Source organism: Hyperolius riggenbachi, chromosome 8, assembly GCF_040937935.1.
Source record: "Hyperolius riggenbachi isolate aHypRig1 chromosome 8, aHypRig1.pri, whole genome shotgun sequence".
Classification (NCBI taxonomy): Eukaryota; Metazoa; Chordata; class Amphibia; order Anura; family Hyperoliidae; genus Hyperolius; species Hyperolius riggenbachi.
Genome location: NC_090653.1, coordinates 241,402,249 through 241,416,812, shown reverse-complemented (window position 1 = coordinate 241,416,812; position 14,564 = coordinate 241,402,249). Strand labels below are relative to the sequence as shown.

The window sequence follows — 14,564 nt, the reverse complement described above, 5'->3', positions numbered from 1 at the left end:
GGATGAACTGCAGAGATCTACAGCTCAGGTGGGGGAATCTGTCCATAGGACAACTATTAGTCATGCACTGCACAAAGTTGGCCTTTATGGAAGAGTGGCAAGAAGAAAGGCATTGTTGACAGAAAGCATAAGAAGTCCAAACATGTGGAAGAAGGTGCTCTGGTCAGATGAGACCAAAATTGAACTTTTTGGCCAAAATGCCAAACGCTATGTGTGGCAGAAAACTAACACTGCACATCACTCTGAACACACCATCCCCACTGTAAAATATTGTGGTGGCAGCAACATGCTCGGGGGGTGCATCTCTTCAGCAGGGACAGGGAAGCTGATCAGAGTTGATGGGAAGATGGATGGAGCCAAATACAGGGTAAACTTGGAAGAAAACCTCTTGGAGACTGCAAAAGACTTGAGACTGTGAGACTGGGGCGGGGGTTCACCTTCCAGCAGGACAATGACCCTAAATATAAAGCCAGAGCAACAATGGAATGGTTTAAAACAAAACAAATCTATTTGTTAGAATGGCCCAGTCAAAGTCCAGATCTAAATCCAATCGCAAATCTGTGGCAAGATCTGAAAACTGCTGTTCACAAACGCTGTCCATCTAATCTGACTGAGCTGGAGCTGTTTTGCAAAGAAGAATGGGCAAGGATTTCAGTCTCTAGATGTGCAAAGCTGGTAGCGACATACCCTAAAAGACTGGCAGCTGTAATTGCAGCAAAAGGTGGTTCTACAAAGTATTGACTCAGGGGGCTGAATAATTATGCACACCCCACTTTGCAGTTATTTATTTGTAAAAAATGTTTGGAATGATGTATGATTTTCGATCCACTTTTCACATGTACACCACTTTGTATTGGTCTTTCACGTGGAATTCCAATAAAATTGATGCATGTTTGTGGCAGTAATGTGACAAAATGTGGAAAACTTCAAGGAGGCCGAATACTTTTGCAACCCACTGTATATTTTCTGCACTTTGTAGGTTCCACTATGTGGTTTTAATTTGTTTGTTTTTTATATGTTTGTTCATTCCTTAATAAACTTTTGATATTCATGGAGGTGGTTGCTTTGCAGTATTGATTTTGGTATGTCGTGGATGTCTGTATATATATTGTAGTTTGTATTTCGTCCACGGACATGGATCTTGGCCTGTTTATTATTGTGCTCATTACTTGTTTTCTCATCACTATTGTTTACCACTGGCAGGGTAGAATGGATAAGCAGTAGACCATAGTTAATTTATGTCTCGAAGAAGTACATTTCAGTAGTCTCAGACCTATATATATATATATATATATATATATATATATATATATATATAGGGCGTGAAAGAGGGATAACTTTTAACCTGCTGAGCGGTCTGGACGAGCTCAGCTCGTCCAACACCGCCAGAGGCTGCCGCTCAGGCCCTGCTGGGCCGATTTTAATGAAATAAAAAGCAGCACACGCAGCCGGCACTTTGCCAGCCGCGTGTGCTGCCTGATCGCCGCTGCAGCGTGGCGATCCGCCGCGTGCAGCGGCGAAAGAGGGTCCCCCCAGCCGCCCGAGCCCAGCGTAGCCGGAAAAAACAGTTCCGGCCAGCGCTAAGGGCTGGATCGGAGGCGGCTGACGTCAAGACGTCAGCTGACGTCCATGACGTCACTTCGCTCGTCGCCATGGCGACGAGGTAAGCGAAACACGGAAGGCCGCTTATTGCGGCCTTCCGTGTTAATTCTGGCCGCCGGAGGCGATCGGAAGAACGCCTCCGGAGCGCCCTCTAGTGGGCTTTCATGAAGCCAACTTTCAGTTGGCTGCATGGAATAGTTTTTTTTTTATTTAAAAAAAACCCTCCCGCAGCCACCCTGGCGATTTTATCAGAACGCCAGGGTGGTTAATACATCAAATTTAACAAAAAACATACATCATAGCAATGCAGCCTAACTAGTATTTCCCGACCACGAAAAGGTCTCTTCTCCAGAGTCATGAAGTACGGTACAGATAAAGATCTGGCGTCTTGGGTGAACGGTCCCCTCTCTGCATGCCATACTCTCTGCATCTGGACAAAGGCATATCCAGAGAAATCCTTGGACGTTTATAACACTAACTTCTCCTTGTGCTGTGGCATTTGGATATATACCTTATATACTCAAATACAAGTCAACCTTGTATATTAGGGGCCGTTCACACTGTACGCATTGCCGTCCGGATTTCGGCAATGCTTGCAGGAGGCAGACACGCACAACATCAGAAAGTGCATAGACTTCACTGACTGATGTTCACACTGCATGCGTTCCGGACCAGTGTTTTTTCCCAAAATGCGCGGCTGACTTTCAGTGAATGGGATCAGCCACACAACACATACAAACGCGGATGGCGTGCATTTGTATGCGTTTCATTCCGAACGCACGGCCGTCCGTGTTTGATGATGTGAACGGGGCCTAAATCAACTCCAATATTCAACTAAAATGAGCTGAAATGTTTAATGACTCAAGTATAAGTCTACCCAGCAAAGTTAATGGCTGCACATGGGGCTCAGGAGAGGTTAATGACTGCACTGCATACAGTATTGCAGCCATTAACTTCTCCTGGCCCTTAAGTGCAGCCAATACCATTTCCAGGCCCCCAAATACTGCAATTATTCACTTCCTTTTATGCAGCCCAGTTTTTTTCCCCCCTGCCCCTTTCCTTGTTAATTGTTGTGGCCAGGACTTTCAGACCTGTGTTTTCTTGGCATTTCCTTTCCTCAAAGTGTCATTTACCGCTGGGTAAATTGCGGCAAAAGGGAATGTCACTAATAGTACACACATTACTGCGTGTGCTCAGTGTTGCCTGTGACTTGTGTATAAGTCGACCCCTATAGTTTTATGAAGTGAAACAGACCTAAATTTCTAGACTTATACTCGAGTATATACAGTATTTTTCACGGGGTATTTGCCCTACGAAATAGTCTTTGTGATACTACTCGACAGTGGTGGATGTTCATTCCTTCATGTGACGGGATCCATGTATGTTGTTATATGATCATGGAGATCTTTATCTTTACCACGTGCCTCTGAAGAAGTGACCTTTTATAGTCACGAAACGCATGTCAGGCTGCGCTTAATGACATTGCCATGATGTATTGTGCAGTTTTTACTTACCTGTACATATCTCTTTTAAATGTGATGTATTAAAGGTCATGTTTTACTGTTCAATACTATATGCATTGTAAACCCTCATTTTGTGCTGTTTTGTGATATACTAGATTATAGCTGCCAAATTTTTGTATACAGATAACCTAAGAAAGGGGGTTTCATATATTTTGTACTTTTGCACTTTGGTGGGCAAACAGATAACTGTACTTTCATATGTACATTACAATTTTCCTTAAAGGAATCTTAAAGGATAGCTATCATTAAAAATTATAAAATTTAAAATACATACATATAAATGTGCATTTCTCCCAGAGTAAAATGCACTATAAATTACCTTTTTCCCATTTCACCGTCACTTACAGTAGGTAGTGAAAAGATCTGACAGGTTTTGGACTAGTCAATCTCCTCATGGGGTTTTCTCAGTTATTTCTTTATTTATAAAAACACTTACTAAACTGCAGTTGATCAGTCCAACGGCCAGAATACTGTGCAAGCGAGTAGAGAGGCTGGCTGACATCTTTGTGTAGATTCTTTCCAGGGAGAGCTTTTGTAATGAATAAAGGTAATACTGAGAATCTCCCATGAGATGATGTATTAGTCCAAAATCTATCAGATATGTCAGCTTTTCACTACCTACTGTGACAACAACATAGGAAAATTGTAATGTATAGTGCAATTAACTCTGGGAGAAATGTACATTTTATATGTATGTATTTTAACTTTTACAGTTTTTTCACAATAGTGGTCCTTTAACAAGGCATTGGTGTCTCGAATGTTATCAGATTTATTTTGCATTGCAGTTTACAAACGGTGATGGTTTACTCTTGCGTCCAGAGATCAGACGCGGCAGTGATTTTTGGACGTTTCTGCCTGCTGGTGTTTATTTGTCTGGATGTGATAAGTGCCTGCACAAACGCTGCCCTGATGCACTCTCGCTGCTTGACGCATCAGCCGTTGCCGACTACTCACCAGGATCTCATCCTGCACAGGGTAACCATAGCAACAGCAGCGGAGTGGAGAGGAGAGAGAGAGGAGCAGAAGAAGAGGGAGATACATTACTAGCAGCGCGGGTGCAAAACCAAAAGGTGTAATTGCTGCAGATCCCACAGCCCCGTGCATGACATGCCGGCCTGGCAGAGTCTCACCTCACACACACACATAGAGGCACACGTGCCAAGCCTGCGGCCTGAGATGCTGACGCTGCAGCCTGCCAGCCATGTGATATGATCCGGATGGGCCTTACTGTGTTACATCACCAATGCCAGCAAATGTAATAATGCAAGAGAACACTGCCGATCGGGTGTGCCACGGGGGTCAGGCCAGTCCTCATTCACATAACATTAATCAATGGCTTTTCAACAGTTCACAAGTTGTGCCACTCAGACCGGCAAAAACAGGAAAAAGCAGAACGGTGTATTGTAGATGCTCTGTAGCATAAAGCAAGGCCACAGATGCTATGCTATTTCCAATAAAGAGTGTTTAAAGACTTATACACACTTTTGGTGATGACTGTTAGTGATCATTTTGGGTGACAGTTTGCGGATGATAGCTGTACAGATCATGCGGATTGCCTATTATACTGAGCAGTCTGTACTGTAATTTGGAAAGAATACGGAAGGAAGGGGGAGCAAGAAGCGCCCTGCTGCGGGAGGAAAAAAAAAACACAACAAAAACCAACAACACCATTTGTAAAGTAATTTTCTTCCATAAGACTAAAAAGAGCATAACAACAAGTGCTTTTCTATGCCTGCTTTGCTTTCCACTTTATAGTGGGTGCTCAAAGTGTGATATGGAATCCACCAACCTGGGTCAACATTCCAAGTACATGCTAAGCCCCAGAGCTTAACCTACATTCACTTTTTCTTAGTCAATTAGAGTAGGGTACCTAGCTTAGGGTACACATTACATATTAGGCCACCTCGTCCTTAGGAAGGAACCTGAAGAAGGGCGAGGTGACTATGGCCCAAAAATTGCTGCCTTCATCCTAAGTACTTATAGCATGCCACTGCATGAGTTGGCTGCACACGAGTTGCCGATAGTAAAAATATTGGTAATTTAAATTATTGATATTTTACTATAGATAAACCTGGCACTCATTCTCAAATTAGCCCATCTCCTAGTGCCTAAAATGAACCCCCTACCTAATGCCTAAAACTAATCCTCCTTCCTACTGGTTGAAACTACCCTCTCCCATCTAATGCTTAAAACTAATCCCCCTTCCTAGTGCCTAAAATTAACCCTCCACCTAATGCCTAAAACTAGTCCCGTCCCCCTTCCTAAAACACCCCCTACCCCACCTAATGCCCAAAAATAATCCCCCTCCTTATTACTTAAAGAGTAACTGTCAGGCTGCAGAAGCTAATTTAAACCTCTATTCTCCTGTGTTAAACAGTTTAGAAGGAAGCCATAAAGGCATTATTGAAGATAAAAATCTCTCTTACCTTTGATGTGTTCTTATCAGAAAAGCTGTTAGACCTAAGAAGACGCAAGCCGCATACTATACTGCAAAGCATTCTGGGGCCCTCCCCTCGGCTGCTAATGAGACGTTACAGCAGCTTGTAATCAGTCCAGCGCGTAGCACTGATAAATCTCCGGGCAGAGTACACTGCAGGAGTCAGCTATTGTTCCTAGCCACATGGCTCATTAATATTCACTGCACACTGTGTCATTCAGTACGAGCTTTTCTGTGATCAGGAAGCAGGCAGGACATGACGACACATTTGACAGAAAAACATGGAACCTGCCATGAGCTGTCAGGAGCATCAATCTCTGCATATACTATATAAAAATTCTGTGAAGTACAAACGTGGACAGTGAAATGCATATGTAATGTAAGTACAGCCAATCTTTAGCTACTGATATATGTGTTTATTTTCTCTGAGACCTTATACCTAACAGCTCCTCTTTAAAACTACCCCCCCCCCCCCCCCCCCATTTCCTAAAACTAATGCCCTCTCCTAGTGCCTAAAAGGAATTCCTTAACTAATGCCTAAAATTAATCCCCCTTCCAAGTAACTACAACTACCACCTACCCTAACCTATTACCTGAAACTAATCCTTGCTCCTAGTTCCTAAAATGAACCCCCCCCCCCCCCCCACCACCACCACCAACAACCACCTAATGTCTAAAATGAATTTTCCTTCCTATTGCCTAAAACTAACCCTCCACCTTATGCCTAAAACTAATCCCCCTTCCTAGTGCCTAAAACGAACTCTGCCTCACCCCACCTAATACCTAAGGTAAAACGAATTCCCCTTCCTAGTGCATAAAACTACCCCTCCCCCCAATCTAATTCCTAAAATGAATCCCCCCTCCCAATGCCATAAACTAACCACCCCCACCCAATGCCTAAAAGTAATTCCCCTTCTAATACCTAAACGATCGGCAGCTCTACTACAAACCTAATAGTATCCGATTAGCTACTTATGTAGCCAACTGGTTACTACTTGGCTACATAAGCTACCCGCATCAAGCACCCAACTCACCGCCTGAGCGCCTGATTATTATTACTCGTCATTAGGGTCAATAAGACTGCAGAGCCGCGTGCCAAAATCACTGGCTTCACTTTATCCTGCCCTCATTGACTCATGAAAGGTGAAGCTCTAAGTTGAGCTCTGGTGTTTGGTTGGTACTTGTAGAACAAGAATAACAGCAGTGCCATTCATCAATAATTTGTCACAAAGGATCACTAAAGATCTGTACACACAGGATGATCAGGAAAAATGGTTTCCTCTAATGAACATCTAGTGTGTGTAAATAGCTTAACATGGGAATGTGTTGCCTCCCAAGGTTGGACAAGCTAAAGAAGAACAGGATATTTTACTGCTGCCCAGACATGATATCGATGGATGATCAATGACATTTCTGATCAGAAATAATCATAATGGCCAGAAATCAGGTATGATTGTTTTCTCCCTGCCAATAAAAAGCAAACAATATCTTTATGGAATTGTTTCAAACTTCCATCAGGTTGGAAATTTCTATTGCATAAGATCTGATAAAGATGGCCACTGGCGAAGCTACAAATCATGGGGCCACCAGCACAACTTTAATGGGGCCCAAAACCAATTTAACCCGTGTAGCCACAAAAACACCTGATCTGAAGGATGGCCCCCTTTATTGGAGGGGTGAAGTAGTAGTTGGGGCCCCCTTACAACTCTGGGACCCCCTGCAGTTGCAGAGGCTGCTCCCCTGCAGTTACGCCCCTGAAGGTGGCTATATACAATTTCTTTAGAAATTATGGATTGTTGTCAGATTTGATGAACAATTAACAGTTAGTTTGATTACCGTATATCCTTGAATAAAAGTCGACCCTGTGTATAAGTCGACTCTAATTATTGACTCAAGTATAAGTCTACCCAGCAAAGAAAATGGTTGCACTTAGGGACCAGGAATAATTAACAGCTGCACTTGGGGCTCAGGAGGGGTTAATGACTGTACTGCATACAGTATTGTAGCCATTAACCCCTCCCTGGTCCCTTAACCTCTTGCCGACCACATCACACCGATGGGCGTGGCCACGGCGGCAGCCCTAGGACCGCCTAACGCCAATTGGCGTAAAGTTCTGGGGCTCTGTTTTTCAGGAGATTGTGCGCAGGCTGCGCGCGCATCTCCTGCTTGGATGGCGGAGCTCTGCCCCGCCTTCAGTCTCCGAGCGGCTATTGCCGCTCGGGAGACTGTTGCCGTCTATTTACGAGTACAGCGCTGCGATCGGCAGCAGCGCTGTACTGGGGACAGCCGTGTGACACGGCTGTCCCCCTGGGACACTGGAGAGTGATCGGCTCTCATAGGCAGAAGCCTATGACAGCTGATCGCCACAATTGGCTGGCTGTGGGGAGGGAGGGAGGGAATACATTTAAAGGAACACACTTTTTTTAATAAAAAGAGGAACAAAAATATTTGCACAAAAAAAAAAAGAAACAATCTGGGGGCGATCAGACCCCACCAACAGAGAGCTCTGTTGGTGGGGAGAAAAGGGGGAGGGGGGGAATCACTTGTGTGCTGTGTTGTGCGGATCTGCAGCTTAGTCTTAAAGCTGCAGTGGCACATTTTACTAAAAATGGCCTGGTCACTAGGGGGGTTTAGCACTGCAGTCCTCAAGAGGTTAAGTGCAGCCAATAAATCCTCCAAGCCCACAAGTGCAAAAATTATTCACTCCCCTTCCTGCAGCCCCCTCCCCCCCCCCCCCCCCCCTTGCTTGTTAATTGTTGTGGCCTGGACTTTCAGGCCTATGTTTTCTTGGCATTTCCTTTATCAAGAAAGTGTCACTTGCCACTGAGAAAATTGCTGCAAATGGGATGTCACTAATAGTATACACATTACTCAGTGTTGCCTGTGACTCCTGTATAAATAAACCCCTATACTTTTAGGGCTCTTTTACATTAGGACAGATTTTCTGCGTTTCAACGCAACGGGTAAAGTTTGCGTTACCCAAAGGTGAAATGAAAGTCCATAGACTTTCATTTTAGCTTTCACATATAACGCTGCGTTTTTGTGCGTTGCGTTACACTGCACCCAGGCGCAGTTTTTCGGCCGACGCTAGCTTTATGCGTTACAATGTTAGTCAATGTAAAACGCACACTATGCGCGTTTTTAAACCGTTAACGCAGGCAATCAGTCCCAGAATGCAACAGAGGAACAATGTAGAGAGTTGAAAACTAAAAAGAAAAAAAAATTACCTGCGTTTTCCTATGTGCTGTAATGCATTGAAAACGCATTAAAAACGCACACTCACTGCAGTGCAACGCATATTAAAACGCATACAACAAAACGTATGCTTTGAGCGTTCTCCAACGCAAGCTCTGATGTGAAAAAGCCCTTATTTAGTGAGTCCGACCTAAATTTCCAGACTTATGGTCGAGTAGATACACTACAGTAACAGATTTGATACTTCTGCTAAAACCTGGTGCTTCACTGAAGATTGATGAATGACTTCTGATGAAATTTTCAAGATCTGAACAATCTTGTGATTGGAAATTTGTTTTTATTTGTACAGCATAAAACAATGTAGAGCAGCAGATTCAATCTATTCCCGTCAGGTCAGCACACAGATCCAATTGAAATTTCATTTAGAGTATCATAGTGAACTTGACCCATGTAACTGACCCTTTAAGATTTTGTATTTTTGAAGGACTGACTGCAGTACTTTGCTAATCAATTTGGAACAACTGTAAAGGGAATCTGTCATACATTTTTTAATCTATCTGCTCTTGGCCAGGATTAGATTTAGGGGTGGGTATAAATGCAATTTAATGAAAACAAAACTAATAAACAGCATCGTATCAGAAACTCTATTGCACATATGGGTTTCCCAATTTAGCTACATCACATATGCGTTTCATCTGATCAGAAGCAAGAGGTATAAAATGCACCCACCTGGTTCCCGGATGCTTTCTTCTTGTTCATTTGGCTGCTCCTTTGCTGTGCACTACAATAAAGAGCAGGTTATTTGGTCATCTGTATATACAGTAAGAATTCCCGCGCTACAGCGCAATCAGACCAGTTGGGTCATTTCTTTATGTAACACAAAAGCACAGCTCCATACTGTGGGTCAGTGGCAGGGATCTATGAAGAAGATACAAGGAGCGTGCTATCCTGCATAAATCTTTTTTTATTGATGGTAATAAAACCATATTACACATACTAGATGGACAAAAGTTGTAAATGAATCACTACGCATTTCGGGTGACCCCCCCCCCTCTTCATCAGATGAAGGGCGAGTTCACCGAAACGCGTAACAATGCAGTAACACTCTGAATACAGGATCATCCACCAGGCTGTGTACCGTGTTACATCCACACTGCTGGTCACGGTTCGAGGAGGAAGGACGGCAGTGAAAGCCTTGGTTTTAATATATCCCTACAACTTTTTTACATCTAGTAAGTGCAGTAGGTTTTTATGACCTTCAATAAAAAAAAAGATTTATGCTCGATAGCGCACTCCTTGCATCTCCTTCATATTTGGTCAGCTGTCTCTACTGATTCCGCTATGCCTTCTCGTTCACCCACCAAACCGGTCAGTCATTTCTGGTCAGGAAATTAAACTGGGTGAAACAAGTCATACCTTTATGTAGGGTGAGTTCCAATAAATGTGAAAGCCTCTGTTGGGCTGCGGTCCTGTCATGCTGCTAAATGCAGCTCCTTCTCACCTCACTATTCCCCTATATCTACAGTAACAGTGTATCAACCCTCCATATCTCACTATTGCCTACTTTACTTGCAGTGCTGGAATAAACCAATTAAATGAAGGGATGCTGACAATGCACTACTGCTATTTGTGGCCATCCTGCAATACCAGGTTTCAAGGTCAAAACCAGTATAGCAAGTCAGTGGTGCAGCTAGAGACTATGGGGCCCCATAGCAAAATTTTCCTGGGGCCATCACACTCTTGAGCAATGCCACCTGCCCCTACCCTATGGATATAAGTTGACCGGGCTTTTTGTATTTCTATGCAATGTACACTGTTTATAGTCCATGGCTACTGAGACAAAGTCGTAGGGTGAAGGAAACAAAGGAAAGTTCATAGAGAACACATCAGGTACCACTGGGCCCCCTCTTCTCCAGGGTCTTATAGAAGTTGCTATGGCTGCTATGGTTATTGCTATGCCCCTGTAGCAAGTCTTACCTTTCAAGGACAGCTGTTAGCCCATTTTATTTATTTGTCTGGCTTTATATGCTGGCTTTATGTTTCAGGAAAGTATGCCTTATCCGTTGCCCCAACTCACTGCTGAAAACCAAAAATCTTAAAACTTCCAAAAACGACAGGCACTGTCAGAAACATATGAAAAAAAGCTCAAGGCTATTTAAATTGACAGCAGAAAAAAGGGCTTCTCATAGCAACACTGGGGTCAGGCAGCACATTAGACAGCCTTGTTTGGGGCTTTCAGTTTCCTACTGCAATGAAGTTTGCATAAACAATACTGTTAAATAAGAGGACAGACAGCTTTACAAGGCATGTAAGGGCCCTATGCAATTAACTTTATCTCCTGCATTTTTTTTCAGTACTTTGCAATTTATAAAGTACCAAAAAGTATGTGAAAAAGTACTATCAAAGTACTACCATATGGCCGCATAGGGGTGCTATTTTGGCTGGGAACACGTAGAATCAGCCGCGTTTCCCAGCTTGATGGGTCCTGACGGCGAAACCGGAAGTGGCCGCCGGCGGGACCCGGAGCATCAGAGCGACTCGTCGTGGGCACCGATCAGCTGCAGGGGCTGAGGTAAGCCCCAGATGAGTAAAACTCAATTTATTTTTTTCACTTATGCACCTCTTTAACCACCTGAGCGGTCTGGACGAGCTCAGCTCGTCCAACACCGCCGGAGGCTGCCGCTCAGGCCCTGCTGGGCCGATTTACATCAAATAAAAAGCAGCACACGCAGCCGGCACTTTGCCAGCCGCGTGTGCTGCCTGATCGCCGCCGCTCTGCGGCGATCCGCCGCCAGCAGCGGCGAAAGAGGGTCCCCCCAGCCGCCTGAGCCCAGCGTAGCCGGAACAAAAAGTTCCGGCCAGCGCTAAGGGCTGGATCGGAGGCGGCTGACATCAGGACGTCGGCTGACGTCGATGACGTCACTCCGCTCGTCGCTATGGCGACGATATAAGCAAAACAAGGAAGGCCGCTCATTGCGGCCTTCCTTGTTTATTCTGGGCGCCGGAGGCGATCGGAAGATCGCCTCCGGAGCGCCCTCTAGTGGGCTTTCATGCAGCCAACTTTCAGTTGGCTGCATGAAATAGTTTTTTTTTTATTTAAAAAAAACCCTCCCGCAGCCACCCTGGCGATTTAATCAGAACGCCAGGGTGGTTAAAAGGCATTACTGTTTATTGGCAAGGCCTGAAACTAACATATTGGAGAAAACTCAGCATAAAAAGTTAACTGCACATGAGCCTTAAGCAGGCCATACACTGGCTCGATTCACGGCCGTTTCGACAGCAGATCCGATCCTGGGATCGAATCTGCTGCCAATCGCTTGCGCTAAACGCACCCGCCGATCCGATTCCCTCCCGAAATCGGATCGGTCCGTCGATCGCGCCGTGCGGGAAATTACCCTCGATCGCCCGGCGGTAGGAGCGCGTCGCTTGCGGCGTACGATTCGGGCCCGATCCGAGCATGTATACATTACCTGAAGCTGGCTCCGGGGTCCTCTTCTCCTCGCTGCACCGCATTTCCGCATGTCCCAGTGTACGCTTATACTTCCTGTGTCACTCCGGTGACCAGGAAGTTGAAATAGAGGGCGCTCTATTTGAACTTCCTGGTCACGGAGTAACACAGGAAGCGCCGGGATGGAGCAAGAACAGCGGTGCGGTGCAGTGCGGAGAAGACGCCTGGGAGTCAGCCTCAGGTAATGTATACAGGGGGGGGAGGACAGGCGGCAGGAGCAGCTGAACAGATTGTGATCGGTTTCAGGCTGAAATCGATTCACAATCTGTTTGCAGTAAAGGCAGCCATACGATCCCTATCTGATCAGATTCGATCAGATAGGGATCTGTCAGCTGGTCGATCTAATGGCACATCGACCAGTGTATGGCCACCTTTAGCCTAATATCTTTTCTCAAGGGTTTTCTTCCAGTAGATGTTTTTAAACCTAATGAATAATATACTTTTAAAGCTCCCACCAAGCAAGAAATTACTCAAAATGAGTCTAACATTATGTTTTTACCTACTTTTTAGTCCTTTTTTAATTGCTAAGTATTGAATATATGTTTAGATGAGATGAAAAATTATCTCCTTGGAGAAAGTTAATTGGATATGGCCCTTTGATTCTTACAATTCCTGTGACAGGAAGTATGTAGTCAGGCATGACAGCAGCATCTGTGTAGACAGGGTGGGGGTGGGATGGGAGAAGGCAAAAACGGGTAAAGAGCGCACTCAAATTCTTAGCCAAGTCATGCCAAGCCTCTCCGTGGAATAATCCAACCTGTGGATTATTCCACGGAGAGGATTATTCTACGGAGAGGCTTGGCATGACTTGGCTAAGAATTTGAGTGCGCTCTTTTCCCATTTTTGTCTTCTCCCATCCCCTACCCAGTCTATACAGAGTCTTTGCCACCACCTCTAGCAGTCAATACAGAGCGACACTATACGATTACTTTAGTATCGATCCCTATTGACATCATCACCTATAATCCAGATCGCTCCTCCTATACATATAGGAGTAAATATATACTCTACAGTATATAGGAACTTTATCCTCCTACTAATGACAGCAGCATGGCATTCATTTAAGGCTGTATAGCCATCCATGATTTGACCTGAAGCCTAAAACAATCTTATCAAATAAAACACAGGAATTTGTGTCCTCCTGCATCCGTGTGTGCCAAATGCCTTGCAGCACAGGGCCGCGAGCACACATGCCGCCAGCAGCGTGCGGTCAAGCGCACAGCCAGGAACTTGTGCACCACTGTGCTACCTAGCACCTGTTATTTGATGGGCCTCATGACTAGTAAAGAATATGACTCAAATCTTAAATTATAATGTTTTAACCTGAGTTGCACATTGTTTTATTTACTTTCTCCTAAGCTGCTACTTAAAGATTTCTCTCACCTAGAATGTTTCATACTGAGGGTGTCGTATTGCTGATGCTATGGAGCTCTCAGGACTTGGGCTCTGTGTCAAGTGCAGGATGAAGTTGGTTTTTATGGAACACCTCAAAGCTGTCTTCAGAGAAAACTTAGTTGTAAATCAGAGACTGTTTTACTTGGATGTAAAAATATTTAACTGCCCGTGAGATTTAGATCTAAATGCAGAGAGACTAAAATGCGACAGGTGATACAGTGTTGTGCATTTGCCCTGACAGAAATTTTGCTCTCTCTGTTGCGGTGACAGTAGCTCCTTACTTAGCAAAGCCAATGAAATCTTCATGGTTAGTGTTCATGTATGCCAGCTCTATATCAATCAGCAGCATAACCTGTGGGAACAAGAAACAACATTATTTAAGCTTAAGTCGATGGAATAAAAAAAAAAACGAGAAATAAATTATGATGCAAAATTGAGATTAACTCCCCAACCAACACATGCCATTCCCGCATATGCTGACCTTCACTTCCATCCAACTCCAATCTTGTAAGCTCCCCATACTGGGCTCTGAGCAACCCCACCTCTTGGTTCCATATGCTGTGCTCCCCACTAACCCACTACTCATACTGTGCCGTGGTCTTACAACTGCTAACCTCCTACTTCCTGTGACTTACAAGTCTATATCCTCACTAAGAATGCACACTTTCTACTATGTTACATGGATAATGGTATCAGGGGCATAACAATAGCCCCTCAGACCCTTGCAAGCACAGGGGGGCCCAGGGTGTAAGGGGACTCAGACCTGCAGTGCAGAGCCCTGGCAGCGAAGCTTCATACTGTACCTCGATCCGGCAATGAACAGGTCCTCTTCACTTCCTCATCAGTGTAGCCCCCGTGCAGGCAATCACCTAACAGCTTGTCACAAGGCATGCAGTGTTGGGAG

The 14,564-nt window shown here is 44.6% G+C and overlaps 1 protein-coding gene across 14 annotated transcripts in view; it reads right to left on the bottom strand.

The window, feature by feature from the left end:
* The window catches only part of DNM1 (dynamin 1), a 231,507-nt gene that overhangs the window by 79,961 nt on the left and 136,982 nt on the right, over positions 1-14,564 (bottom strand). For 10 of the 14 annotated variants that reach the window (XM_068248443.1, XM_068248447.1, XM_068248442.1 and 7 more), the window contains exons 12-14: positions 13,942-14,012; positions 9,487-9,538; positions 4,080-4,091 (exon numbers count right to left, since the gene is read on the bottom strand). In XM_068248443.1, coding sequence (XP_068104544.1) covers positions 4,080-4,091; positions 9,487-9,538; positions 13,942-14,012 — 135 coding nt within the window. The remainder of the gene's footprint in view (positions 1-4,079; positions 4,092-9,486; positions 9,539-13,941; positions 14,013-14,564) is intronic. The other 4 variants (XM_068248451.1, XM_068248448.1, XM_068248450.1 and 1 more) reach the window with 1 other exon arrangement.